At 38.2% G+C, this 27,776-nt stretch overlaps 1 protein-coding gene across 3 annotated transcripts in view; it reads right to left on the bottom strand.

Annotated features, from left to right (window-relative positions):
* Positions 1 to 27,776, bottom strand: part of ANO3 (anoctamin 3) — a 426,465-nt gene that overhangs the window by 11,896 nt on the left and 386,793 nt on the right. For all 3 annotated transcript variants that reach the window (XM_070472963.1, XM_070472964.1, XM_070472965.1), the window contains 7 exons: positions 26,859 to 26,895; positions 21,728 to 21,839; positions 20,809 to 20,866; positions 7,319 to 7,416; positions 4,048 to 4,181; positions 3,039 to 3,191; positions 1,794 to 1,941 (listed from right to left, as the gene is read on the bottom strand). In XM_070472963.1, the coding sequence (XP_070329064.1) occupies positions 1,794 to 1,941; positions 3,039 to 3,191; positions 4,048 to 4,181; positions 7,319 to 7,416; positions 20,809 to 20,866; positions 21,728 to 21,839; positions 26,859 to 26,895 (740 nt within the window). The remainder of the gene's footprint in view (positions 1 to 1,793; positions 1,942 to 3,038; positions 3,192 to 4,047; positions 4,182 to 7,318; positions 7,417 to 20,808; positions 20,867 to 21,727; positions 21,840 to 26,858; positions 26,896 to 27,776) is intronic.

Raw genomic sequence — 27,776 nt, 5'->3', positions numbered from 1 at the left:
GGAATGTAAAACTGCTGATGCCCCGCCACGCTCATGCTCACCTGCCACTAGGTGGCAGTAAAGACACTAACAAATAATGCCCTGAGGAAGAGGGCTGCCAACGGCGCCTACCTATTTCAAATCTTTAAGGTTTGCTTCTAGACCGTTTTGAATTAAGCAAAAAGGGACTTTGTGGTTTTTCACTACTAATATTAAAATCATTTTTTTTTAGTGTTTTGTGTTTTACAGTTCATGAAATGTTAGCTCAGACATCATTTCTGAAACAAAGGTCCAGATTGATGATGTGCCTTTTAGTAAGAAGCAAAGCTAATACTAAAGTCTAGGGAGTTTGACTTCAAGTCAAAAATCTCTGGACAAGACTCTAAAATATAAAATAAAATCTCATGTCTTTATTACCTCTCTTTGAAAAATTGAGATGTTTGTTTGTGTTCAGAAAGGCACTGCAATGCAATGTCCTGAGACAAATTAGTTAGTTCATCAGCAGGACTAAGAGCTGATGTCGTTCGGACCGTTGGGGCACAAGTCCTGTATCCAGATAAGATGCAAGCCCAGAGCTGATCTTGAAGAGAGGAGAGGCAGCTTCTCCTATGACTGCTAATCACCCATCACTACTATCACACCTAAAGCTACCCTCTAGCTAAAAACCCCAGTTGCTCTCTGTCGCCAAGTACAGTGCTCCCTGTCATTCTTCTCTAACACACATTTTCAAGAAGGAAAGATCTGGAAAGTCCATGTCCCCTAAAAGCAGTGGTTCCATTAATAAAATGAGAAATTTTGTTCCCCAGCGACCATTTTGTGATGATTGGAGACATCTGTGGTTGTCACAACTCGGGGAGCAGGGAGGTTGCTTTCGGTATCCACTGGGTAGAGGCCATGGGTGCTGGTAAACATCTTAAGATGCACAGGATGTCCCGTCCTCCTCAGAAACAGAATGATCTGCTCTCCAGTGTCAATAGCGCAGAGGTTGAGAAACCCTCGAAGTGTTGGTTTAAATTTTAATGAAACAGAAAAAGGAGGCAGGTCTAGGGTATCCTTTGCTGCATCCTTAAAATCTCTAGCAGTAAATTCCTTTAGAAAAATCTCTAGTTATATATCTGACAGTTTCTTTACATTCTGCATCTCCTCACAAACTAGTTTAATTCCCTTCAGTAATCTGATTAACTATTGTGGGCCTCAATATCCTGATAGCTCAGTTGGTAAAGAATCCACCTGCAATGCAGGAGACCCCGATTCAATTCCCGGGTTGGGAAGATCTGCTGGAGAAGGGACAGGCTACCCACGCCAGTATTCTTGGGCTTCCCTTGTGGCTCAGAGGGTAAAGAATCTGCCTGCAATGTGGGAGACCTGGGTTTGATCCTTGGGCTGGGGAGATCCCCTGAAGAAGGAAACAGCTACCCACTCCAGTATTCTGGCCTGGAGAATTCCATGGACTATACAGGCCATGGGGTTGCAAAGAGTCGGACAGACTGAACGCCTTTCATATCACTTCACTTCATAGACAGAAAATTGCACTGGATGATTTTTAAGGTCTCTCCTGGTTTTAAATCTGACTTCTAAATACATTATAATGTTTTTACTATTTTAATGCCAGTGATAAATTTACATAGAAAGTCATAGAGAGACTCTAAAGTTATCTGCTGTTAAACACTGTTGCGCTTTTTATCCCACTTGATTTCATCTAATAAACATAGAAACACAATGATCAGAAATATTACCCTCAATGGTCACAGAACAAAACTGCCCAGTAAGTTCTGTTTAATGACAAACATAAAATGTGTAAAGTTCAACCTTACCTTTCACTATATTCAAAATGAGTTGCACAAGGGCCATATTTGTATTCATAGACAAAACGTGGGATGTAATCAGATGTTATAGCAATTACAAACGCATTAGTGATCACAGCCAATATACCAATTCCTTCAAGAATTCCATACCAGATACCTAGTAGAGAAAGATAAAAGACAATGAATAAAAAGAAAAAGAAAAAAGAAAACCCTTTAGTTTTCCAATCTTTAACTTGGAAAAGATGTTTTAGCTATGCTGGAACCAAGTATTGTGAAAGTGTTTGTTGCTCAGTTGTCTCTGACTCTTTGGGACCCCGTAGACTATAGCCCACCAGGTTCCTCTGTCCATGGAATTCTCCAGGCAAGAATACTGGAGTGGGTAGCCGTTCTCTTCTCCAGAGGATCTTCCTGACCCAGAGATCGAACCCAGGTCTCCCACACTGCAAACAGATCTTTACTGAATCACCAGAGAAGCCCCTGTTGGAACCAATCTCTGTCCATTATTTACTTTCTAAGGATGGTATATATCTCACTATAGCTACTGAATACTTCCTTTAGAGAGGAGGAAGACCCCATCTACAGAGATTTGGAAATTAGAAGATTGTTGGAATTGGTTTTTATTTTTAACAATGAGGTATGGCACAGCTGCTTAAGGTTCTTCAAAACCTATATATAGAACTTGATTAGTACTAAAACAAATAAAAATATAGTACTACTTCATTGTGTGAACCCCAAAATATCTGCATTCACTATGAGTTTTGCCTTTACCTTTTTCAAAACTTTTTTGATATAAAAATATGAAAAAGTAAAACTAGTTTAGTGTCAAGATCTGGAAATCACTGGTTTCTTAAGAAGTAGAAAATGTCAACCAATCTGGCATCACATAGATACACAAAACAGGCTTTGAAATTGTATATTGTATCAACAGACTATTGACTTTGGTCAAAATTGATGTTTCAGATAGGATTAAAATTAACTTTAAAAAACAATGATATGAAAAAATTAGTCCTAGAAAGGTATATATGACATCATTTACAGTTACAAACAAGTTTATGAACTAGCAATGCTCAGTAAGAACTTACTCAGCCAAGAGTTATAAATAAAATTACTCTCATTTCATTCTTTTGTTAATGAAAACAGTTTTGTTATGGTTGGAAGGGAGCCCCAGCAATAGAAACACATTTGGTGCTAAGTTAGATCAAGCCACCACTTGGCCTTAACAATGCAAAAAACCATGTAGTTCCTGAATCTTACCTATGTCAGTTGCTCGGGCTGGCAAAGGCCTCCGCCACTGGGTGACAAATTTGTATGCATCCAACCTGATTTCGATGATATTGTTTAACAAAGCCAAAAGAGGGGCCAGCGGAAAGGCCGCAACGAAGATGGTAGTAAAACCAAACTGCAAAACTGTAAAGGCAGAGAGTTAGAAAATTCGTAATATAAACAGTCTCATTTATTGAGTGTCTTCTTTGTGTCATATTGGGCATCTTTACATAGATTGCCTTTAATTCTTTCAACACCCTAGAAAGTAAGTATGCTTATCCTATTTTACAGTTGAGAAAACTTGAAGCTTATAGGTGTTAGTTAATCTGGCTAAAGGGTAGATAGCTAAAAAAAGGTTAAAATATGAATTCAAACTCAGGTCTCAATAGACTGAAAGTTTATGAGCCTTTCACCTTTATGCCATACATAATGAAGGAAGAAAAATGTCAGAGGACTTGAATAAAAATGCTCAGTCCTAGAAGAGAAGCAAGATACCTAATCTTGTCCTGTTTTTCTGGATGAGGAAACAGGGCCAGAGAACAAAAGCAAACGTTAAAACAACACAACATGCAGCGATCTTAACAGTCAATCCTTAAATCCTTATTTTCATAATATAAATAAGTTTCTTGAAGAAGCTCAGACTCAGACGGATCTGTGCAAAGATTTACTGTGAGAAAGAATTACTGCTTTATTTGGGTGGGATGATACATTTCTTAACATAGGAATGAGTTTTGCTTTATTTTGTTCCTTTAAAATATTTGTTCAAAAGGTAGATACTTTCATTTTGCTCAAATGTTATGGTTGACAGGGTAAGATGCATAAGCCTTCCAAGGGCACTGCCTTAGTATCTTCTCCAGCTCTGCTGAGATAAAGGTGTAGACGTGTTTTGGAAAGCTTAGGGTGGGAAAGGAGAGAGATGGTTTTCTCTCTGGAATCAGAGTCTGCGTGAAGTAGAAATAAGTATCAAGAAGGTCAAATAGCTTTGCAGAAGGTTCCCTACCCATTTCTAAGTACTCATCCATCAGTCCGTGAATATTCATGGGCTGCAGATTCCAATCATTTTCCCACTGAGGGATGGAAGCATCTTGAATTCCCCGCTTGATTTTATGTCGTGACCACCAGTTCTGGATCAGCCTACATGAGCAGACAAAGGGCTTTTGAGCTCTTATTTAAGTAATGGGTAAACAATTTACAGTGCATTAAGAAAAGTGAAACATTCACTACCTTGAAACTGTACTGGGAATTGGGGGTCTTTGCATGGTCTGAACTTTGTTTTTACAAAGTGATTTATTCATCTATTTTTGGTTGTGCTGCATCTTCGTTGCTGCACCCAGGCTTTTTCTAGCTGTGGCGGGCGGGGCTATTTCTTGTTGCAGTGGGGGGGCTTCTCATCGCTGTGGCTTCTCTCTCAGCAGCACAGGCTCTAGGGCATTCGGGCTTCACTAGTTGTGACACAGGCTCAGGAGTTGCAGTACTTGGGCTTAGTTGCCCCACAGCATGAGGAATCTTCCCGGAGCGGGGATCAAACCCACGTACCCTGCTTGGCAGCAGGATTCTTAACCACTGGACCGAAGAGGCCCTAGACTACCTAGCCCCTATAAACATCCACATATTTTTCAGAGTTGATCCTCCCATGCACTAGGTGCTTCCTGACATTGTTTAGACAGAGTCTCATGTGTATGATTCTTTCCCCTATCCCATCTATATAAATATTTAAACTCCTATGCTTCCTTCCAAACCGTCTGGGCTGTGCTCTCTGAACACGAGTAAAATCATTTAATTGAGTCCTACCTAGAATTTCAAGAGATGCAATTTCTAGTCTCCACCCTACAATGCATTAGCTGTGTGGCTTTTACTAGAGAAAGTCACTTCTTTTATCAAAGAAGTCACTTTACTTCTCTGAGTCTATAAACATGAAGCATTCAAGCGATTACACTCTGCTCCTGTAGAGAACAATAATTTACAGGCAATGAGTCCATATTTCAGTCCATTTATCAGACTTGGGAAAGAAGTAACAATACTCTTTCCCCAGTCCAGGGGCAGTCTTGAAATTATATGACTCAGAAATATCCTGGTACGCAAATATTATAGACTTCTGGGTAATTGATTATTTTAAGAATGAGATGAAAATTATCTCTAGGATAAAGTGAGTTTCACAGGACTCAGTGAACACTACCCAACTCTCAGTTGTAATTAACCATGGACTTAGAGCTTTATTGAGGTTGAAACAGCCACCATAGCTAGATAAAAACGTCAGGCAGAGTGCTTCAGTGTGTGCTCCATGTAGGTTGCCTCTGGAGCCTCATGAAGATGAAAAAGAGGGTCGGAGTTGGAAGGCCAGCTTTCTTCTATGTTATTTATTTCAATCTGCTTAAGATTCTACTTGAAAAAAGAGAATTGTGGTTTAAAGTTTAAAAATTATTGCTTTAGGGACTGGTTCATTCCTGTTACATTTTCTGCAGCAAGGTCTTTATCCAATTGTTGGAAAAACCCCAGCAAGATATCCTTTGTCATGGTACCCTTGGGATTTGAAATAAAAAATCCAGGCTGACCTCTTGGGCAAGGACATGGTGGAAGGTGCTCTCCAAAGTGACAGTATGTATAGAAGAACATGGATAATGATAATAAGAAGAATCAATGTTAACACCACAACGGCTATCACACCATCTTGACTGTGCTTGTGAAGTACCCACACTGTGTCAGATGCTGCAATAGGCACTTGATACCTAATTTATTCTGATATTTTCAAATTACATTCTTCAAAATTTATGTTTCAAAGAGATGAGCCAAGGATAGAAAGGGACACAAAAAATGGACTGGGCTTCCCAAACCTCTGCTGCTATTCTCTCTTCATTCAGAGGAAATTTGCTTTAATCTGTTTTGACTACTGAGGATTTGTATAAATATCTCTTCACAAAAAGCTTTTGTCATTTATTGGTGAAGATTTAAAGACTACTGGGTCATCTAATATAATCTTCATAAGTCCCTTATTTTACAAATTAAAAAATAATGGCTTGGAGAGGTTAAGTAAATTATAAGTATCTTTAGCAAGAGGCATAGAACGAATCTGAACCAGGTCTCAGCAGTTTCACAGTCCAGTGCTTCAATACTGCCTGTAATTTAACACAATACTTTATTGCCGATTTCAGGGTTAATATCACCTCTCCAACCCCTCTGGCTCAGGCATGTCCTGATATAGTTATGGGTCAATGAAGAGAAAAAAAATATGGTGTAATTTGATGACTGAGCCTAAACTATTTATAGCATCAATTAACTAACCAGTTCTTCCCCCATAGCAAGGAAATTTCTCAATATTCTATTGTTTTTAGCTTGATTAGACCTCAAAGCTTCCATATCACATTGTTTTAAGTCCACCTTATTTCACTATATTCTAAAGGATAATATATTTTAATAGATGTAAAAGTGAGCATTCAAGGTCCTTTTATGTCAGCATTTCACAGAATTTATCTATATGGACAAAAATAGAATGCTGTTGGTTTGATATTGTCACAACCAACACTGGTGTAATGATTTTTATTAATATTGTTGTTGTAACAAAGATCCCAAAATATCCCCATCTACAATTTTAACTTTATTTTACTTTTTTTTTTGGCAGGTGGGCAAAATGGAGGTTTTCTGTATTAAACAAAAACAACAACAACCTTAGTCTTTTGGTAACCAAAGGAAACCAGAAAGTTATTTTTGTCCTCAAGAACCCACACTCTCAATAATGCTTTAAGAATACCAACAAGTGTCTTAGGATACTGAACAGAATACAAGTATTCTACATCCATTATTTCCATTAATCCCTTAAGCTGTTCTTGAGAAGATACAGCTATTGAGGCCTTCTTAGAGATGTGAAAACTAAGGCACAGAAAGACTGACTTACACACAGTCACATATTTTAGAGAGGAGCAGAATGGAAACTGAACTGTTATGACTCTGATTACCAAGCTCACTTCTTAACAACTAGGCATACTACCTGTATCTTTCTTCTTTGTCACTCTATATGTATATGTGTGCACACTTAGTTGTGTCTGACTTTTTGAGGTCCCACAGACTATAACCTGCCAGTCTCCTCTGTCCGTTGAATTCTCCAGGCAAGAATACTGGAGTGGGTTGCCATTTCCTACTCCAGGGGATCTTTCCAACCCAGAGACTGAACGCGAGTCTCTTCTGTCTCCTGTATTGGCAGGAAGGTTCTTTACCACTAGTGCACCTGGGAAGACCTATCACGAAATACATGGCCAGTTTAAAAATTAAGTACTCACGGGTATCCCAGTTCCATGAAATTGTTCCATATTTGCTTCAAAAACATGATAACTCCCATCTGGAGGCAAAGGTCTATCAAACAGCCACTAGGATGACACTGAAACAAACACAGGGGCAATAAGGATCTCGCTCTTCTCAGATAGCTTACACACCCCCATCTTCCAACTGCATAGCAAATTCTAAAGCCATGTTAACTCATGTCAATGCATAAAGAGAATAAAAACAAGGAAGGAATAGCATGTATGAGGATACTTGATAGGGAAGTTTTCAGTAAATATACTGAAATATTGATCAAAATTATAACAGAAATAACAACAAACCTTTTTTTTTTTTTTCATGGCCACTCCATGTGGCATGTCCTCTGCATTGGAAGCACAAAATCTTAACCACTGGACCACCAGGGAAGTCTAACAAATCTATCTTTAATGAGCACTTACTACTGCCACTGTCCATGTTAGGCATGATCGCATTTAATGAATACTCTGGAATACTTTATGAAAAAAGTGTCATTAGTCACTCAATCATGTCTGATTCTGTGATCCCATGGATTGTAGCCCACCAAGCTCCTCTGTTCATGGGATTCCCCAGGCAAGAACATTGGAATGGGTAGCCACTTCCTCCTTCAAGGGATCTTCCCAACACAGGGATCAAACCTGGGTCTCCTGCATTGCAGGCAGATTCTTTACCATCTGAACCGTCAAGGAATCAATTTAATAACCAGGTGATAGAAAAATATTTAACTCTATGATAAAATGTTTATATTTTTAAAAATAAGCTTCTTACCTGAGGCTAATTTTAAATTTGTAGAAAATTTGCAAAGCTAAAATAGTACAGAGAGTGCCAATACACTCCTCTCTCAATTCCCTTCACTGCCCCTTACAGTACCAAGGTAGATTGTCAAAGCTAAGAAATTCACAGTAATACATTTCTATTAGGTAGTGTATTAAAAAACAGAGACATTGTTTTGCTGACAAAAGTCTGTACAGTCAAAGCTATAGTTTTTCTAGTAGTCATGTACGGGTGTGAGATTTGGACCATAAAGAAGGTTGAGTGCCGATGAATTGATACTTTCGAACTGCGGTGCTGAAGAATTCTTGAAAGCCCCTTGGATAGCAAGGAGATCAAATCAGTCCATCCTAAAGAATCAACCCTGAATATTCATTGGGAGGACTGATGCTGAAGCTGAAGCTCTAATACTTTGGCCACCTGATAAGAAGAGCCGACTCATTAGAAAAGACCCTGATCCTGGGAAAGACTGGAGGAGAAGGGGATGACAGAGAATGAGATAGTTGGATGGCATCACCAATTCAACAGACATGAGTCTGAGCAAGCTCTTGGAGATAGTAAAGGACAGGGAGGCCTGGAGAGCTACAGTCCATGGGGTCACAAAGAGTCAGACATGACTTACAGACTGAACAACAATGAACTAAACTTTACTTTAATTAGACTTCCAGACTTTACTTAGATTTCACCTGCTCCAGGATCTAATCTGGGATACCTCATAGAATTTATTTGTCATGTCTCTCCCAGTCTCCTCTGGTCTAGGCAGTTTCTCAGATTTTCATAGTCTTAACAATTTTGAGTACCTCTGACAAGCATCCTGTGGACAATCCCCCAAGCTGGGTTAATCTCATGTTTTCACACATTTAGACCGGGGTTTTATGTTTTGGGAATGGAGGTAGGGTACAGTGGTGAAGTGCCATTTTCACCATCAGGGTTACATGATATCCACATGTCATTACTAGTGATATTAACCTTCAACATTTGGTTAGTATAGTATCTGCCAGGTGTTTCCATTGAAAAGTTACTCCTTTTTCCTTTCTCTCAGAAGTGAGTCATGTGTCTAGCCCACTCTCAAGATGGAGGGAAGGTCTATCACCCAGGGAGGAATTATCTATGCATATTATAATGTATTTAATTGATAAAAGTACGCCACAAAACAGTTTGCCAGTATGATCCCAATGATGCCTTTTCTGTGCTCCACTGCTTTTTCATATCTTCAGTAACAGCAACAGAGGGCTTCTCAGGTGGCTCAGTGGTAAAGAATCCACTTGCCAATGCGGCTCGAACCCTGGTCTGGAAGATCCTCTGGAGGAGGAAATGGCAACCTGCTCCAGTATTCTTGCCTGGGAAATCCCATGGACAGAGGAGCCTGGTGGGCTACAGTCCACAGGGCTGCAAAGTCAGACATGGCTGAGTGACTGAGAACGCATGAATGCAACAACATTAGAAACCCATACACACAAAAATGCGATTACAATGAAAATTGTAATCAATGTGTTTTGCTTGAAAACTGCACACTATTTGAGTAGGAAAGCGTAGGTCGTTTTCTTTGGAAATGGGTTCATGTCCTGCTCATAAGTCTGATGGTCTCTGTAGCTTTGATCTACAGTTTCTATTTCTATCAAGTCAATACCAGTGGGACTTCAAAGGGAACAAATACTTAGGACACAAAGAGCCTGCTTTTCTGTTTCCAGCCCAGTAACTTAAAACTCTCCAATCTGAGCCAGAGAAAGGGTTTGAAAGTGGTAATTTTTATCATGTGGAGAAGTTTCAGTTCTCCTATATAAGCATACTCCCTTTCAGGATGAATTTAGGACCCCCTGAACTCGCCACATATATACCATGAACAGGTTCAGTAGAATGTCTGAGACAGAATAATTACTAAGCTACAGAGGCAGATCACAGTTGCAAGCTGAAACTGTTCATTTTTTGTAGGGAGACTCAAAAAGGCAAATTAACTTGTCCAAGATCATGCAATGCTAACTGGTGATGTGGAAATGAAAGCTGTGGTCTCCTCTACCCTAATGCACTGCTCCTTCACATAATGCTAAGGATGACTTCTGTTTATCAAATGTGTTTGCTGCCTTGTAGGGTTGCTTTAGCAAAGCCTATTATTTTGTGGAAAGGGAAAAAGAAGACCATCATAGAACTATGTGACTGGATCACTCTCCACAATGGTAGGGCAAAGTGGGGAGGCCAGAGGACAGGGCATTTATAATTTTGTTGGAATTGAGCATAAGGACTTTGTGATTCATAGGATAGAGCCTGTTAGTCACTCAGTCATGTCCAACTCTTTGCGACCCCATGAGCAGTAGCCTGCCAGGCTCCTCTGCCCATGGAATTCTTCAGGCAAGAATACTGGAGTGGATTGCCATTTCCTTCTCCAATATGGTAGAGAAAGCGGTCTAACAGTTTCAGTGAATCTACCTCCTCACATAATGATTCCTTTGAGCTAAATCCAGTACTTTAATACTATAAAATTCATTTAGTAAAAAGTCTATACTTAGAAAGAGTAAAGTGAAACTCACTCAGTTGTGTCTGACTCTTTGTGATCCCATGGACTATACAGCCCATGGAATTCTCCAAGCCAGAATACTGGAGTGGGTAGCCGTTCCCTTCTCCAGGGGATCTTCTCAACCCAGGGATCCAAACCAGGACTCCCACATTGCAGGCAGATTCTTTACCAGCTGAGCCACCAAGGAAGCCCAGAATTAGTAAAGAGCATGGATAAATTTACAGGAGACACAGACTTTCATTCCCACTGCACCACTCAAAATCATATGACCATCAGCAGTTCAGTTGCTCAGTCATGTCTGACTCTTTGCCACCCCACGGACTGCAGCACACCAGGTTTCCCTGTCCATCACCAACTCCCGGAGCTTACTCAAACTCATGCCTGTCAAGTTGGTGATGCCATCCAACAATCTCATCCTCTGTTGTCCTGTCCCCTCCCACTTTCAATCTTTCCCAGCATCAGGGTTTTTTTTCCCCCAATGTGTCAGTTCTTTGCATCAGGTGGCCAAATTATTGGAGTTTCAGCGATAGCATCAGTCCTTCCAATGAATATTTAGGACTGATTTCCTTTAGGATGGATTGGTTGGATCTCCTTGCAGTCCAAGGGACTCTCAAGAGTCTTCTCCAACACCACAGCTCAAAAGCATCAGTTCTTCAGCTTTCTTTTAGTCCAACTCTCACATCCATACATGACTACTGGAAAAACAATAGCTTTGACTAGACAGACCCTTGTTGGCAAAGTAATGTCTCTGCTTTTTAATATGCTGTCTAGGTTGGTCACTAGCTTTTCTTCCAAGAAGCAAGCGTATTTTAATTTCATGGCTGCAATCACCATCTACAGTGATTTTGGAGCCCCCCAAAATAAAGTCTGTTACTGTTTCCATTGTTTTCCCATCGATTTGCCATGAAGTGATGGGACCAAATGCCATGATCTTAGTTTTCTGAATGTTGAGTTTTAAGCCAAATTTTTCACTCTCCTCTTTCACTTTCATCCAAAGGCTCTTTAGTTCTTCACTTTCTGCCATAAGCATGGTATCATCTGCATATCTGAGGTTATTGATATTTCTCTTGGCAATCTTGATTCCAACTTGTGCTTCATCCAGTCCAGCATTTCACATGATGTACTCTGCATATAAGTTAAATAAGCAAGGTGACAATATACAGCCTTGACACACTCCTTTCCCGATTTGGAACCAGTCTGTTGTTCCATGTCCAGTTCTAACTGTTGCTTCTTGACCTGCGTACAGATTTCTCAGGAGGCAGGTTAGGTTGTATGGTACTCCCATTTCTTTAAGAATTTTCCACAGTTTGTTGTGATCCACACAGTCAAAGGCTTTGTCACAGTCAATAAAGCGGAAGTAGATGTTTTTCTGGAACTCTCTTGCTTTTTCAGTGATTCAATGGATGTTGGCAATTTGATCTCGGGTTCCTCTGCCTTTTCTAAATCCAGCTTGAACAACTGGAAGTTCATGGTTCACGTACTGTTGAAGCTTGGTTTAGAGAATTTTAAGCATTACTTTGCAGGTATGTGAGATAAGTGAAATTGTGCAGTAGTTTGAGCATTCCTTGGCATTGCCTTTCTTTGGGATTGGAATGAAAACTGACCTTTTCCTGTCCTGTGGCCACTACTGCCGAGTTTTCCAAATCTGTTTGTTGGCATACTGAGTGCAGCACTTTAACAGCATTATCTTTTGTATTTGAAATAGCTCAACTGGATTTCCATCACCTCCACTAGCTTTGCTCATAGTGATGCTTCCTAAGGCCCACTTGACTTTGCATTCCAGGATGTCTGGTTCTAGGTGAGTGATCACACCATCATGGTTATCTAGGTCATTAAGATATTTTATGTATAGTTCTTCTGTGTATTCTTGCCACCTCTTCTTAACATCTTCTGCTTCTCTTAGGTCCATACCATTTCTGTCCTTTACTGAGAACTTCTTTAAATGAAATGTTCCCTTGGTATCTCTAATTTTCTTGAAGAGATCTCTAGTCTTTCCCATTCTATTGTTTTCCTCTATTTCTTTGCATTGATCACTGAGGAAGGCTTTCTTATCTCTACTTGCTATTCTTTGGAACTCTGCATTCAAACAGGTATATCTTTCCTTTTCTCCTTTGACTTTTGCTTCTCTTCTTTTCACAGCTATTTGTAAGGCCTCCTCAGACAACCATTTTGCCTTTTTGCATTTCTTTTTCTTGGGGATGGTCCTGATCACTGCCTCTGGTACAATGTCATGAACCTCTGTCCATAGTTCTTCAGGCACTTTGTACATCAGATGTAATCCCTTGAATCTATTTGTCACTTCCACTGTATAATCGTAAGGGATTTGATTTAGGTCATACCTGAATAGTCTAATGGTTCTCCCCACTGCCTTCAATTTAAGTCTGAATTTGCAATAAGGAGCTCATGATCTGAGCCGCAGTCAGCTCTCGGTCTTGTTTTTGCTGAATGTATAGAACTTCTACATCTTTGGATGCAAAGAATATAACCAATCTGATTTTGGTATTGACCAACTGGTGATGTTCATGTATAAAGTCTTCCCTTGTGTTGTTGGAAGAGGGTGTTTGCTATGACCAATGCACTCCCCTGGCAAAGCTCTGTTAGCCTTTGCCTTGCTTCATTTTATACTCCAGGACGAAATTTGCCTGTTAGTCCACGTATCTCTTGACTTCCTACTTCCAGTCCCCTATAATGAAAAGAATATCTTTTTTGGGTGTTGGTTCTAAAAGATCTTATCCATATGACCATGGACAATTCAAAGCTGGGTGCCTTCACATATTTTTCTCATTTTTTCCTCATGAAGCCTGGTGAGATGGGTGTTCAGATCTCTATTTTGTAAATAATGAATCTATGTGGCAGACAGAACTGTGAGATTCCAATGCCCTCATTCCTCTCACTTGATCCACTTTAGTATGTTTACTCTAAGTCCATTTTGTATGTAAGAGCCAGAAATCATTCAGCAATCTCATATCAAAATCAATCTATTAGGTTCTCCATTGTGGCAATATGCTATCCCAATGGTGGCTGGAAATCACAGTGGTCAGAGCATAAACTCTAGACTGCCTGAATCAAACTAATATCAAAGTGATGACTTCATCAATTTGTAAGTATTTTAATGGGCGGGCAAATTATATAACTTCTCTAAGCTGCTGTTTTCTCATCAGTAACATGAGTGTGATAATAGAAATGCTGTGAGGAATTGATACATTAATATATGTAGAACTTTTAGAACCAATTCCTTGAATGTGCTGGCATATCGTAAACACTTATTCAATATTAACTACTATTAACAATTTATATAGATACACAAATAAGGTGCTCAGTTACTCATTTGCCTCTGACTCTTTGTGACCCCATGGACTGTAGCCCGCCAGGCTCCTCTGTCCATGGGATTTCCCAAGCGAGGATACTGGAGTGGGTTGCCATTCCTTTCTCCAGGGGTTCTTCATGACCCAGGGAGACCGAACCTGTGTCTCTTGTGTCTCCTGTATTGGTAGGTGGATTCTTTACCACTAGCACAATCTGAGAAGCCATGAGATATTATACAGCATAGTATGAGAGAAGTCCATAATAGTCAGTTTATAAATTTTCTAAATAAATTGCAGTACTATTTTTCTTTCTTTATAAATAGCTGCCATTATTTATGCCAGGGATTTTACATGCAAGATCCAACTTAATCCACCTATGGCTAGTTTATTGAGAATGACTATTCTTACCACAATTTGAAAAAAAAAATTGAGACATAGAAATATTAAGATCATGTATCCAGAGGGGAAAAATTAGAATGTAGATTGTCAGATTGCAAAGGCAAAATACTTGTTGCATATCATGGTTATGTTGTTTTCTTCAAGACTGTTAACATTATTAAAGAAAGGAAAGAGATATCTTCACTTGTACACCACATATTACCCAGCAGAGGTCTAAGATACGGTATGTATTAATAAATGCTTGTTGTATGACTAAATTCAGAGATCTAACTCTTATTTTCCATCATACATACCTTTTCTATCTACACTTCCAGGATTCCCAGGCTCTATTCCAAACCCATATTTTTAATTCACTGATTTTTTTTTTCAAAATAAATCTTCTGTTGGAAAATATGACTACTATCTATGTCATATGCATTGTGGAAAATAGGATGGTTATGAAATATTTTTCCTGATACTAGTATTACAGTTATTTCCCTGGGACTTTCAGAGAGGAATTACAAATTCTAATAATTTCATGATTAACAGTAGAAGTGTGAAAGTAGTTCAGTTGCGTCTGACTCTTTGTGACCCAGGCCACAATACTAGAATTCTCCAGGCCAGAATAGTAGAGTGGGTAGCCGTTCCCTTCTCCAGGGGATCTTCCCAACCCAGGGATTGAACCCAGGTCTCCCGCATTGCAGGTGGGTTCTTTACCAGCTCAGTCACCAGGGAAGGCCAAGAACACTGGAGTGGATAGCCTCCCCCTTCTCCAGAGGATCTTTCTGGCCCAGGAATCGAACCGGGGTATCCTGAACTGCAGGAAGATTCTTTATCAACTGAGCTATCAGGGAAGCCCCAATTAAGAATAAGAGTACCCAATTAAACAAAATTACTGGTGCTAGCAGGCACTAAAATGGCATCAATATGCAGACCTACTTGCCTGTGACCACTTTGTTCCCCACACTACCCTTGCTAACTCCACTGAATACCCTTGGAAAAAAGTAAGCCTTGTTTCTCCCTCCCCCTTCACTACCACCACACACACACACACACACACACACACACACACACACACACACCCCAAAGGGGAGCTGAAAGCCTTTTAGTGGATATGGTCATACTTCTGGGCTATGAAAGAAAACTGCAAGTTTGATTTGGGGACTTCCAGGAAGCCTGGGATTATGAAAAGCCCTCGTTTATCTCTTTCCAACAGAATAATACCCAGGTAGCTATAGAGACAGAGCACTGATAAATATCAGCTACAATTTACAGAGTTCCTACCATAGTACAGGGATTGGGCTACTTGTGTGATGCAAATTATCTCTTATCTAGTAACAGCTTTGCAACCTAAGTATTACTATTGCCAGTGTACAGATGAGAAGACAGATATTCAGGGAGGTTAAATGAAGGACGAAGAATAATCAGAAAGATTAACATTTGAGCCCAGTTTTCTTTGATAAAAAGCATACATTCTTTGGGCTTTCTCAAAGTATTCCAATCAACTTTTAGAACAGCCAGAGGAGACAACATTAATGAGAGAGCCCCTTGTGTTTGGGGGGACTGTTTAGATAGAGATCAGAAATGCCTCTACCCTCCAATTTCTCAGGTGATCTTTTTCTTAACCTTTCTCTAAATTATGACCTCCGAATAATGCTGCCTCCCCTTCATGCATCACAGCCTTGTCTTGGCAAAGGGGTTTGTATAACTCAGTGAAGCTATGAACCATGCCATGCAGGGCCACCCAAGGCAGCTTGATGATAGCGGAGATTCCTGACAAAATGTAGTCCATTGGAGGAGGGAATGGCAAACCACTCCAGTATTCTTGCCACAAAAACCCCATGAACAGTATGAAAAGGTAAAAATATATGACACCAGAAGATGAGCCTCCAGGGTCAGAAGGTATGCAATATGCTACTGGGGAAGATCAGAGGGAAATTACTAATAGCTTCAGAAAGAATGAAGAGCCTGGGACAAAGTGGAAATGTTACTCAGTTGTGGATGTGTCTGGGTTGAAAGTAATGTCTGAAGTTATAAAGAACAATGCTGCATAAGAACCTGGAATGTTAGATCCATGAAACAAGGTAAATTGGATGTGGTCTAGCAGGAAATGGCAAGAATGAACATCGACATTTTAGGAATTCAGATGACCATTTTACTGACTACTGTGGGCAAGAATCCCTTAGAAGAAATGGAGTAGCCCTCATAATCAACAAAAGAGTCTGAAATGCAGTTGTTGCAGTTTAGTCGCTAAGTCGTGTTTGACTGTAATCCTATGGGCTGCAGCATTCCAGGCTTCCCTGTCCTTCACTATCTTCTGGAATTTGCTCAAACTCATGTCCAAAATATAGCACTTGAGTGCAATCTTAAAAACGACAGAATGATTTCATTTTTTTCCAATGCGAAGTAATCAACACTAATTGACTGACCAACCACTAATGCCAAAGAAGTTGATGATGAATAGCTCTATGAAGGTCTACCTATAACACCTTCTAGAACACCAAGAAAAAGATGTACTTTTCATCAGAGGGGATTGAAATGCAAAAGTAGGAAGTCAAGAGATACTTGGAGTAACAGGCAAGTTTGGCCTTGGAGTACAAAATGAAGCAGGGCAAAGGCTAACAGAGTTTTGTCCAGAACACACTGGTCATAGCAAACACCCTTTTCCAAAAACATAAGTGATGACTCTACACATGGACATCAGGAGATAGTCAATACTGAAATTTGATTGATTATTCTCTTTGTAACTGAAGATAGAGAAGCTTTATACAGTCAGCAAAAACAAGACTTGGAGCTGACTTTGGCTCAGATCATGAACTCCTTATTGTAAACTTCAGGCTTAAATTGAAGAAAGTAGGGAAAACATTCATACCATTTAGATAGGACCTAAATCAAACCCTTATGATTATACAGTGGAGGTGATGAGTAGATTCAAGGGATTAGATCTGGTAGACAGAGTGCCTGAAGAACTATGGACGGAGGTTCATAACAGTGTATAGGACGTGTGAACCAAAACTATCCCAAAGAAAAGGAAATACAAGAGGCAAACTGGCCATCTGAAGAGGCTTTAAAAATGGCTGGGAAAAGGAGAAGAAAAAGACAAGGGAAAAAGGGAAAGATATATCCTACTGAATGCAGAGCTCCAGAGAACAGCAAGGAGAGATAAGAAAAGCTTAAGTGAACAATGCAAAGAAATAGAGGAAAACAATAGAATGGGAAAGACTAGAAATCTCTTCAAGGAAAATTGGAGGTATTAAGGGAATTTTCATGCAAGAATGGGCATGATAAAGAACAGAAATGATAAGGACCTAACAAAAAGCAGATGAGATTAAGAAAAGGTGGCAAGAATACATAGAAGAACTATATTTTTAAAAGTCTTGATGACCTGGATAACCATGATGGTGTGGTCACTCACCTAGAGCCAGACATCCTGGAGTGTGAAGTCAAGTGGGCCTTAGGAAGAATTACTAAGAGCAAAGCTAATGGAGGTGATGGAATTCTAGACAAGCTATTCAAAATTCTAAAAGATGATGTTGTTAAAGTGCTGCACTCAATATGTCAGCAAATTTGGAAAACTCAGTAGTGGCCACAGGACAGGAAAAGGTCAGTATTCATTCCAATCCCAAAGAGCAAAGACAAAGAATGCTCAAACTACTGTACAATTGCATTCATTTCTCATACTAGCAAGGTAACACTCAAAATCCTTCAAGCTAGGCTTCAGTAGTACATGAACTGAGAACTTCCATATATACAAGCTGGATCTAGAAAATGCATAGGAAGATCACCTGGAGAAGGAAATGGCAATTCACTCCAGTATTCTTGCCTGGAGAATTCCATGGACAGAGGAGCCTGGCGGGCTACAGTTCATGGGATTGCAAAGAGTCAGCCATAACTGTGCAACTAACTTTCACTTTTCACTTTTTTCATAGGAACCAGAGTTCAAATTGCCAAGATTTAATTGAATCACAGAGAAAGGAACCCAATTCCATAAAAGCATCTACTTCTGCTTCATTGACTACACTAAAGCCTGTAATCCACTATGTGGATCACAACAAACTGTGGAAAATTCTTCAAGAGCTGGGAATACCAGACCACCTTACCTGTCTCCCGAGAAACCTGTGTGCAGGTCAAGAACAGTTAGAACTGGACATGGAACAACGGACTGGCTCAAAATTGGGAAAGGAATATGACAAAGCTGTACACTGTCACCCTGTTTATTTCACTTCTATGAAGAGCCATCATGAGAAATTCTGGGCTGCATGACTCAAAAGCTGGAATCAAGATTGTCAAGAGAAATACCAACAACCACAGATATGCAGATGGTAACATTCTTATGGCAGAAAGTGAAGAGGAACGAAATAGCCTTTTGATAAGGCTGAAAGAGGAGAGTGAAAACAGTTGGCTGAAAGCTCAGATTCAAAAACAAAGATCAGGGCATCTGGTCCCATCACTTCATGGCAAATATTATATAAGGGGGAAAAGTGGAAACAGTGACAGATTTTATTTCTTGGGCTCCAAAATCACCGTGGATGCTGATTACAGCCATGAAATGAAAAGATACTTGCTCCTTGGAGGGAACGCTATGACAAACCTAGACAGTGTACTAAAAAGCAGAGAATCACTTAGCTGACAGAGGTCCAAAGAGTCAAAACTATGGTTTTTCCAGTAGTCATGTACAGATGTAAGAACTGGACCATAGAGAAGGCTGAGTGCCGAAGAATTGATGCTTTTGAACTGTGGTGCTAGAGAATACTCTTGAGAGTCCCTTGGACTGCAAGGAGATCCAACCAGTCAATCCTAAAGAAAATCAACCATGACTATTTATTGGAACGACTGATCCTAAAGCTAAAACTCCAATACTCTGGCCACCTGATGCGAAGAGCTGACTCACTGAAAAAGACCCAGATGCTGGGAAAGACTGAGGGCAGGAGGAGCAGGGGGAAACAGAAGATGAGAAGGTTAGATGGCATCACCAACTTAATGGACATGAATTTGAGCAAACTGTGGGAGATAGTGGAGGAAAGGGAAGCCTGGTATGTTGCAGTTCATAATGTTGCAGAGTCAGACACCACTTAGTGACTGAACAAAAACAACTAACGCTGTCATATGTTAAATTTTATTTTACACTAGAATAATTTTAAAATTTTTGAATTAAATAAGTAAAAAATTTTACAGTTAGTCTAAATAGATTCAGAAATTTTAAGATGTAGAATACTGATATAATAAACCTTACAATCTTATTTTGCTGAGTGAAAAACTGCATTATTTATTAAATTTGTGCTTGCTAATTTTGGGGGATCTTAATTACACTTTACATGAAAATAAACTTCCAATGGGTCAAAGATAATATTCTTAAAAATAACAGTAGTTATAAATATGCATGAATTTTAAAAATTTCCCAATTTGACAACACATTTTTGTGATGAAACAAATTCCCCGAAACATTAACGACAATAATATTTTGATTAGAAAATGCTATATAGTTTTGTAAAAAATATATCAAAACAAAATTAAAAGATACACAAGAAAATGGGGAACATATCCCTAACAAATTTGAAAGAACCTAATCTTATTTGTTTAGAAATTATTAAAACAGAAAAAACAGTTTAATTAAAATGAATAGGAATAACATACATGCAGAAATACAAAATATCAACAAGCATGAAAAACATTCTCTGTGTCACTTGTAATTAAAAGAACTGAAATCAAGAGATATTCTGATATCCTTTGGATTATGGGTAAGAATGAAACTGTTTCACTTGGAAAATTCTGAAGAAGTAAATTCATATACTATATATATACTGTATAGGTATATACTATATACCTATATATATATATATATATACCTATATATATATATATATATAGTAGGTATATACTATAGGTAGGTATATACTATATACTATAGGTATATATATACTATAGGTAGGAGCTGGCATTTGGGAGGACAGTTCGTCAGTCTCAATGAAAATATACAATATTCTTATCCTGGAATATAGAAATATCATTCCTAGACATTTTGTTTCTATACATACATATTAAAAATCAATAAAGAAATATAAAACTTTGAAGATATACCTATACATTTATAAATTGGTATTTGATGTAAGATTTCTTCTAGACTAATTTTTCCTTGCTTAGAAGGAAATCCAATATATTTAAAAGTTTGGAAACCAGTGCATAGATAATAACAATTCTCCAAAAGAAAGCAATCTACTGGAGCTGAATTTCTGGGCTTTGTGAATGGAAGAAATGGTTTTGATAGTATATTAAAGAGCACTGAGGTCAGGATCTTGGGGTTTAATGTACACCCTCTTTTTGGGAAGACTTCATTTCTTAGGAACCCCTAGATTGCCTGCTTTATCAAAAACATGCCTTCAGTTCAGATGAAATTCCCTGTTTACCTCCCCTTGCTCTCTCTTTCCCCACAGTCATTGGCCCCTTTTCCCCCACAGTCATTAGCGCATATCCATGCCCACCCCACCCCCACCCTTACAAAGTTACTTACTTCCTCCAGTCTCCACCGGTTGAAAAGTTTATTGTACTTTCCTGGATGGCCAACAAATCTGTAAAAAGCCATTTTAATTCATTAGTGTTTAGGCGGGGTTGACTGAAGAACAGTTACTAATAATGCATTACAACCAGTGCAAGCGTGGGTAGACCTAAGTGTTCTCTGGAGCAATTTGTACCCAAACAGTGACTTAGGCCATGCTTACACATCAAAGGACCTGACTTAAAAAGGAAAAGTGATGTGTGAAGTCATTATCAATGGATTGAGAAAGTACAGACAAACCAACCAAATGAAATTTTCCACACTGACTTGTAGAGTTTTAAGGTCTTTTTGACCTAGTTAATGACTATTAATAAAATGTGCTGAGTTATTTAGTTTAAAATTTTCTAGCTTCAGTATGTTTCCATGGCACTGGCTGGAGTGTTGAGCATATGGCAAACCAGAACAGGTAGCTTAATATGCTTCTTTTTTATATTCTACAGCAAATTCAGGAAAAAAATATTACCATGATAGGTATAAGTTTCCACACTAAGTAAGTGTACTCTAGGCTTATACAAAATTTTTCTTATTTAACAAAATCATCACTAATGATTGGAGAATCATAATTCAACCCCAGCATGGCATATAGGTCTTATTTATTTTATTGAAGTATAGCTGATTTACAATGTTGTACTAATTTCAGTTGTACAGAAAAGTGATTCAATTATATGGCTTTACTTTTTTATTTCAACTTTAATTGGGAGTGGCAGCCAGAAGCACTGTACTAAGTCTTGATTTGAAACAGCATGTGAGGATTCATTGGGACAGTTTTTCAAGGCAGAGGACAAGAATTCGCCACCTCTGTTAACAAACTGGCAATAAAACTGTTGACAGTCTCTGTCACTCTGTAAAGACAGTGTGTATGAACTTGACTTACCTCCCCAAAAAGAAAGCAATATAGAAGATAGAACTGTTCAAATTGACAAATTGGAAGAGGAACATCTTCAAAGCAAAGCTGTTTTCCCATTCAGATTCTGTTCGAGGATATTCTAAAAGAAACATAGAGTGTGTTTACACAGATGACGTAAATGACAAGAAATATGGATACAGAATCAGAAGTCCTATGTTCAAAGTCTGGTTCAGTCATTTACTGAGTCTATAAGCCACTCAATGCCTTTGAGTTCTAGTGTCTGCATTTGTAAAAATAGGAATGATAATATCTGTTCCACAGAATTGATGAAAAGATCCAATGAGATAATCTTTAGACATTTTCCACAACTACAAAAGTATGATATCTGTTATTAAGACATAAGGATTTTCATGATTCTCTCTGCTCCTGTCATTTAGAGGTAACCATAAATATTAGATCAGTCTTTCACTCCAAATGTCTATACTTAATTCAGAGACCTTAACTGTCCACGCAGTTCTTTAAAAAAGGAATATTTTGTATGCAGATTGAAGTGGATTAGTAAAGAAAAAAGAGGGCTACATCAGTCAGAAAAGTTTAGTTCTTATCTCAACCTTATACCTAGTTTACTGGTAATCTCAGGCAGGTGTCTTCGTGTATTTTGCAATCAGTTTTATAACCTGTGAAATGAGGAATTTAGATAAGATGATTTTAAGAACTCTGTCAACTTCCACCTTAGGGTTCTGACTTCTCAAACAAAATAAAGCAAACAAAAGGTAACAAATAAAGCAAAATCTTCATAAAACTGGATGAAGATGGCAGAATGTACCTCAGCCTCAGCTCCCACTGGATATCCAAATAAGGGATAGAAAATATATATGCACATCTAATGTACATATTCTAATATAACTGAAATTTTAAGAAAGATAGAAAATAGATGTGCTCTGACTTAAAGGAAAAGATAGGCCAAAATGTATGCCTGAGTAAAGTGTAGAATAAAGAGGAAACTTTATTCTGGGGAACTCCAGAGTAGGTCTTGGGGAACACCAAACCCAAAGCAGACAAGTGTCAGAAACAGGCAGGATCTGTGGGGCATCCACAAGAGTGACTGGTTGATAGGCACAGGGAGAGATGTCAGGAGAGCCGACATTTTTGCCTGGGTTGTGTTTTCACTGTCGTTGCCTTCTAAATAGTTTGTAAATTAAGCAGAAAACTTATTTAGAAATGAGAATGTGGATTTTTAAGAAATCCCCTGTGTAAGGTTGTTTTGGGTCTCCATTTTTAATTTTATTACATCATGTTCACAAACGTGTCCTGTGTGATTTCTGCCTTGGGACAAAAAAGTTGCAATTTCATTGTGGCCAAATTACATGGATAAGTTTTATCAGTGTATCAAGTGTCTCAAAAGAATATTCACTTTTCTGTTGAGCATATAGCTTATGTATGTTTAAAGGAAGGCTGCTAGTTATGATATTCAAACACTCTATATCGTGGCTTATATTTTGAGTGTCAATTTATTTGTGTTTCTGTATTATTTTTTGCTTTCTATGCTTTGAAGGTTGGTATAAAAGTATATAGAAATTGACTATTATACTGACCTGGTAGGTTGTTTACCAGTATGAAGTCTCTTTCTTTCTCCCTCAAATATATATTAAATTCTAGTTTGCCTAATATAAATAGGATGACATCAGATTTTATTGTTATTGTTTTCTTGACATAGATGCTTTTGTTCCTGGATTGAGCTCTGACAGAATAAAAATTCTTTTCACCAGTTGACCTACTTTGCTTCTTGGAATCCAAGTTTATCTTTACGGATAATCAATACTACAGATGAATCACCATTCATTACTATAGATACTTCATTATTTGAAACAACTGACAACCACCCTGATCTAATTCTCAACAACCAAAAAACTAGGCTGAAAAAAGTATCACATTGGATCAAATATTATATATTCTCTTTAAAAAACCTTAATGTAACAGAATTGAAGCTTTATTTTTGTTTATGTGTGATATTTGAAAATAAAATATTTGGGAAAAAAAGAAATCAAGAAACAAAGTCTTAAAATGGATGCATGAGACAAGTGCTCAGGGCTGGTGCACTGGGAAGACCCAGAAGATTGGGATGGGGAGGGAGGCGGGAGGGGGGATCGGGATGGAGAACACATGTAAACCCATGGCTGATTCATGTCAATGTATGGCAAAAACCACTACAATATTGTAATGTAATTAGCCTCCAACTAATAAAAATAAATGAAAAAAAATGTTATATAAAAAAAAGTATTTTATATAACTAGGAAGTTAAACCTAATTTCTAATTTGAAGCACAAATTTGCAAGTCAAAATTTATACAGAATATAATACCATATATATTGCATAAATATTATTTTTATATATACATGCAATGAAATTAAATTACTTTAAATAAAATATCAGTATTTTATTAATTTAAAGTAATAAAACTCATTATTAATTGACAGGTATGAGTCCATGGGCATTATGGTATGAGTTACAGATGGAAAAATCAAATATCAAGTGAAAACTGATATTCCTGGCAACTAGCATATTCTGCTTCTATAATTAATATTATGGTTCCCCCCAAATTACTTGCTTAGGTTTGCTTTCATCTTGGCCATAAAATACTTTACAAGCAAATAAATATAAGGAATCAGAGCTAGAAGAAAGCCTTGAGATATCTAGATGAAGTGTTTTATTACCCAACTGAAGAAACTATTTTTATAGAACAGACTTGTGGACTCTGTGGGAGAAGGCGAGGGTGGGATGTTTCCAGAGTACAGCATCGAAACATGTATATCTAGGGTGAAGCAGATCACCAGCCCAGGTTGGATGCATGAGACAAGTGCTCGGGCCTGGTGCACTGGGAAGACCCAGAGGGATGGGGTGGAGAGAGGGGTGGGAGGGGGGACCGGGATGGGGAATACATGTAAATCCATGGCTAATTCATTTCAATGTATGACAAAAACCACTGCAATGTTGTAAAGTAATTAGCCTCCAACTAATAAAAATAAATGGGGAAAAAAAAAAAACTACATTTTCCAGCATCCCTTGCAGCTGGAGATGACCATATGATTAAGTTGTCACCAATAAAATGTAAACTGAAAAAAAAAGAAAAGAAAAGAAAAGAAACTATAGCTCAGAGGGTTTAAAGAACAATGAAAAAGATCATTCCTGTTGATGGGGCACTTGTCACATGTCAGGCAGCTAACCTACAGACAGTGAAACAGGCACTATTCTCACTCTCATTTTACCAGTGAAGAAACTCAGACTCAAAACAAGAAAGAAAGAAAGAAAAGGAGATGGAGCAGAGGGAAGAAGAGGAGATGAAAGAATGGAAAGAAGAAAAAACTTGCTCCTAGTCATGTAATTTCCAAGTGACCACATCAGCCAGACCATGAACTAGGGGCTAGTTCTTCCCACTATACACTGTTTCTTCTCATGTTACTCTCATTTGTACATACATTGTAAGGCAAGCAACACATCCTACATGCAGTTACTCCACCACAGTCAGTGGAGTCTGTCACATCTGAGTTTAAATTCTACTCATTAACTTAATTTGGCTTCCTTGGTGGCTCAGCGGTAAAGAATCCACCTGCAAGGCAGGAGACACAGGAGACGCGGGTTTGATCCCTGGATTGGGAAGATCAACGAGGGATTTAACCAAGATCCTGGGGGAGGGCATGGCAACCCACTCCAGAATTCTTGTCTGGAGAACCCCATGGACAGAGGAGCCTGGCCGGCTACAGTCCATAGGGTTGCAGTGTGGGACACGACTGAAGCAACTTTGCAGGCATGCAACTTAATTACCTTGATTTTCTTATCGATAAACTTGAGATACCACTGTCACAGAATTGTGATGGCAATAAAACAAAATAGTAAAGGAGGAGAGTCTAGCTGAGCTCAGTGCCTTGGCTCTGTTGAGTTTTCAAATAATAAAAGATCACTGCTCAAACAACTCTGTAATAAAAATTTTGTACCCAAACTGGGGGACCAAAACTTAAGTTTGAGGATAGAAATAAAGGTATTTTCTGACATGCAAGGTTTTGAGTTTACTTTCCAGGTAGCAAAATAAGAAATTAAGACAGACGAAACAAAGGATCCAAAAAGTATTGTCTAACTGAAAAAATAAAAAGTGAAGGGAATTACCACAGTGCTGGTCAAAGAAGTGTATGCAGTTGAACACAAGCCCAGAGGGTAACTTGTTGAGACTGGAGTAGACAGTGGTTCAGGGAGGATACCTCTCAGAAGAAAGTGAGTACAATACTTGATGTTTTTGAATGTATTTAGAGAGAATTTAGAGAATTTAGAGTTACAGCAGGAAGTTCGGGATAAATCAAGGCAAGTATGTGTAGACAATTAAGCAAAAAAAAAAAAATTGTTATTATTAGCTTCATGAAAATATAAAGGTAGAAAGGAAGCAACCACAGTACACATCATGCCTTAGATATGAACATAGTTCTGTAGATACATGATGTGAGCACCAATTATTCATTAGGCTGAAGCTGCCGATACAACTGCTTTGGAAGGAGAACTAATAGTCTGCTTTTATTTAGAGATCTATGGGGAAGTGTGAGGGCGCAGGACACTGCGGAAATTAAGTACAAAGTTCCTGTCTTTTATTATGGGAAGGCAATCACTTCCCAAAGCTGGAAAACCCAAGAATGGCAGTAGTAGCATGTAATTTAGAAATAGAGTAGAAAAGAACAGAAAACAATGATTAAACTGCTAAAAAGCACTACCTCAGGGTTATGGAAAACAAGAATGGGCAATGTGGCAAGGAGCTGGTATTTATTATAAATCTCTTAATACTCTTTTGCCTTTTAAGTTGTGTACCTGTAATGTGACACTGTGATAAAATAAATGTTGCAGGGAAAATTCCAAAGAAGTGAAAAGGTAGGGGGAAAAGCAATCCCAAGTAGGCGGAACTAGGTTTGTTAATTTCTACTAGAATTTTGTAACTATATACATTGCTTCTCTATAGTTATATGATGAATTCCAACTTTCTAGGTCCCTTCTTTCATTTTTATTGACAATTATCTAACTAAAGTTGATATAAAAAATGCTAAAGTATGTAAAGAAACCATAGACTTACATGCCCATGTTATTTTCTTACTAAGGAGTGAAGTAAGAAAAGTGGACTTACCTAAATTGGTGAGAAGGTAAGCAATTTTTTCATAAGCCTGTAATAAGAGAAAGCAGTTAATGTTATTTTCTTTTAGAAAATACTGCTAAGACTATTCAATGAAACATCTAAAATTATTCTACAACGTGGCTACATTTTTAATTAAGAAGAAGCACATTTTAAATCTTACTATGCGATGCTTTATATATACATGAACACACAAAATGTAATAAATAAAAACATGTTGTAAATGTGGCTATATACAGACATGATTTCTGCAATAACTTTTCTGCTAGCTGTCTTTATTTTCACTTTATAAGTCAAACAAAAGAGATTTGAAGATACCCCAAAGACTTTCAACTAGTTAATGGCTGACCTGGGATTTGATAACCAAATTATATTTGCTTTTTTCCTACACTGGAAGGTTTAGTGGAACTATGTCTTCTTTACTATCGATAAACAATTCTCCTAGCTATGACAACGACAGTGAACAAAGTTGTATTCCTAAACAACAAAGTTGGTTTGGTGGTTATTTAAAACAAGATTCACTAGTCAATTCTGTTGAATCTGTAGTTACATGAACATTTTTATAACATTTTTTATATTCTGTCACCTTCTCCTTGTCCCACCTTACTCTGTCCGCCACCCATACAGACTCAAGGAAAGAAAATGGATTTTACAATATTACAAGTAAATGCAGCTGGAAGCACATATTTACTGCAGATAGAAGGGTGATATATGTGCACATGTAAATGTAATTACATAACTCCAAAATTAAACAAATTATTCTTTAGACTATAAATTTCAATAACCCCACCTATCGGCATGCAAAATCAAAAAGGTATATGTACACATTAAAAGTTGTTCACCTTCCATGACTGTTCGTTCAATAGAACTAATGTGATTATTCGTCTTAACCATGATTCAATCCATCCCTTC

This window comes from Odocoileus virginianus, chromosome 10 (genome assembly GCF_023699985.2).
Source record: "Odocoileus virginianus isolate 20LAN1187 ecotype Illinois chromosome 10, Ovbor_1.2, whole genome shotgun sequence".
NCBI classification, from domain to species: Eukaryota; Metazoa; Chordata; class Mammalia; order Artiodactyla; family Cervidae; genus Odocoileus; species Odocoileus virginianus.
Note: the sequence above shows the minus strand (reverse complement) of the source record. Positions and strands in the feature narration are given on the sequence as shown.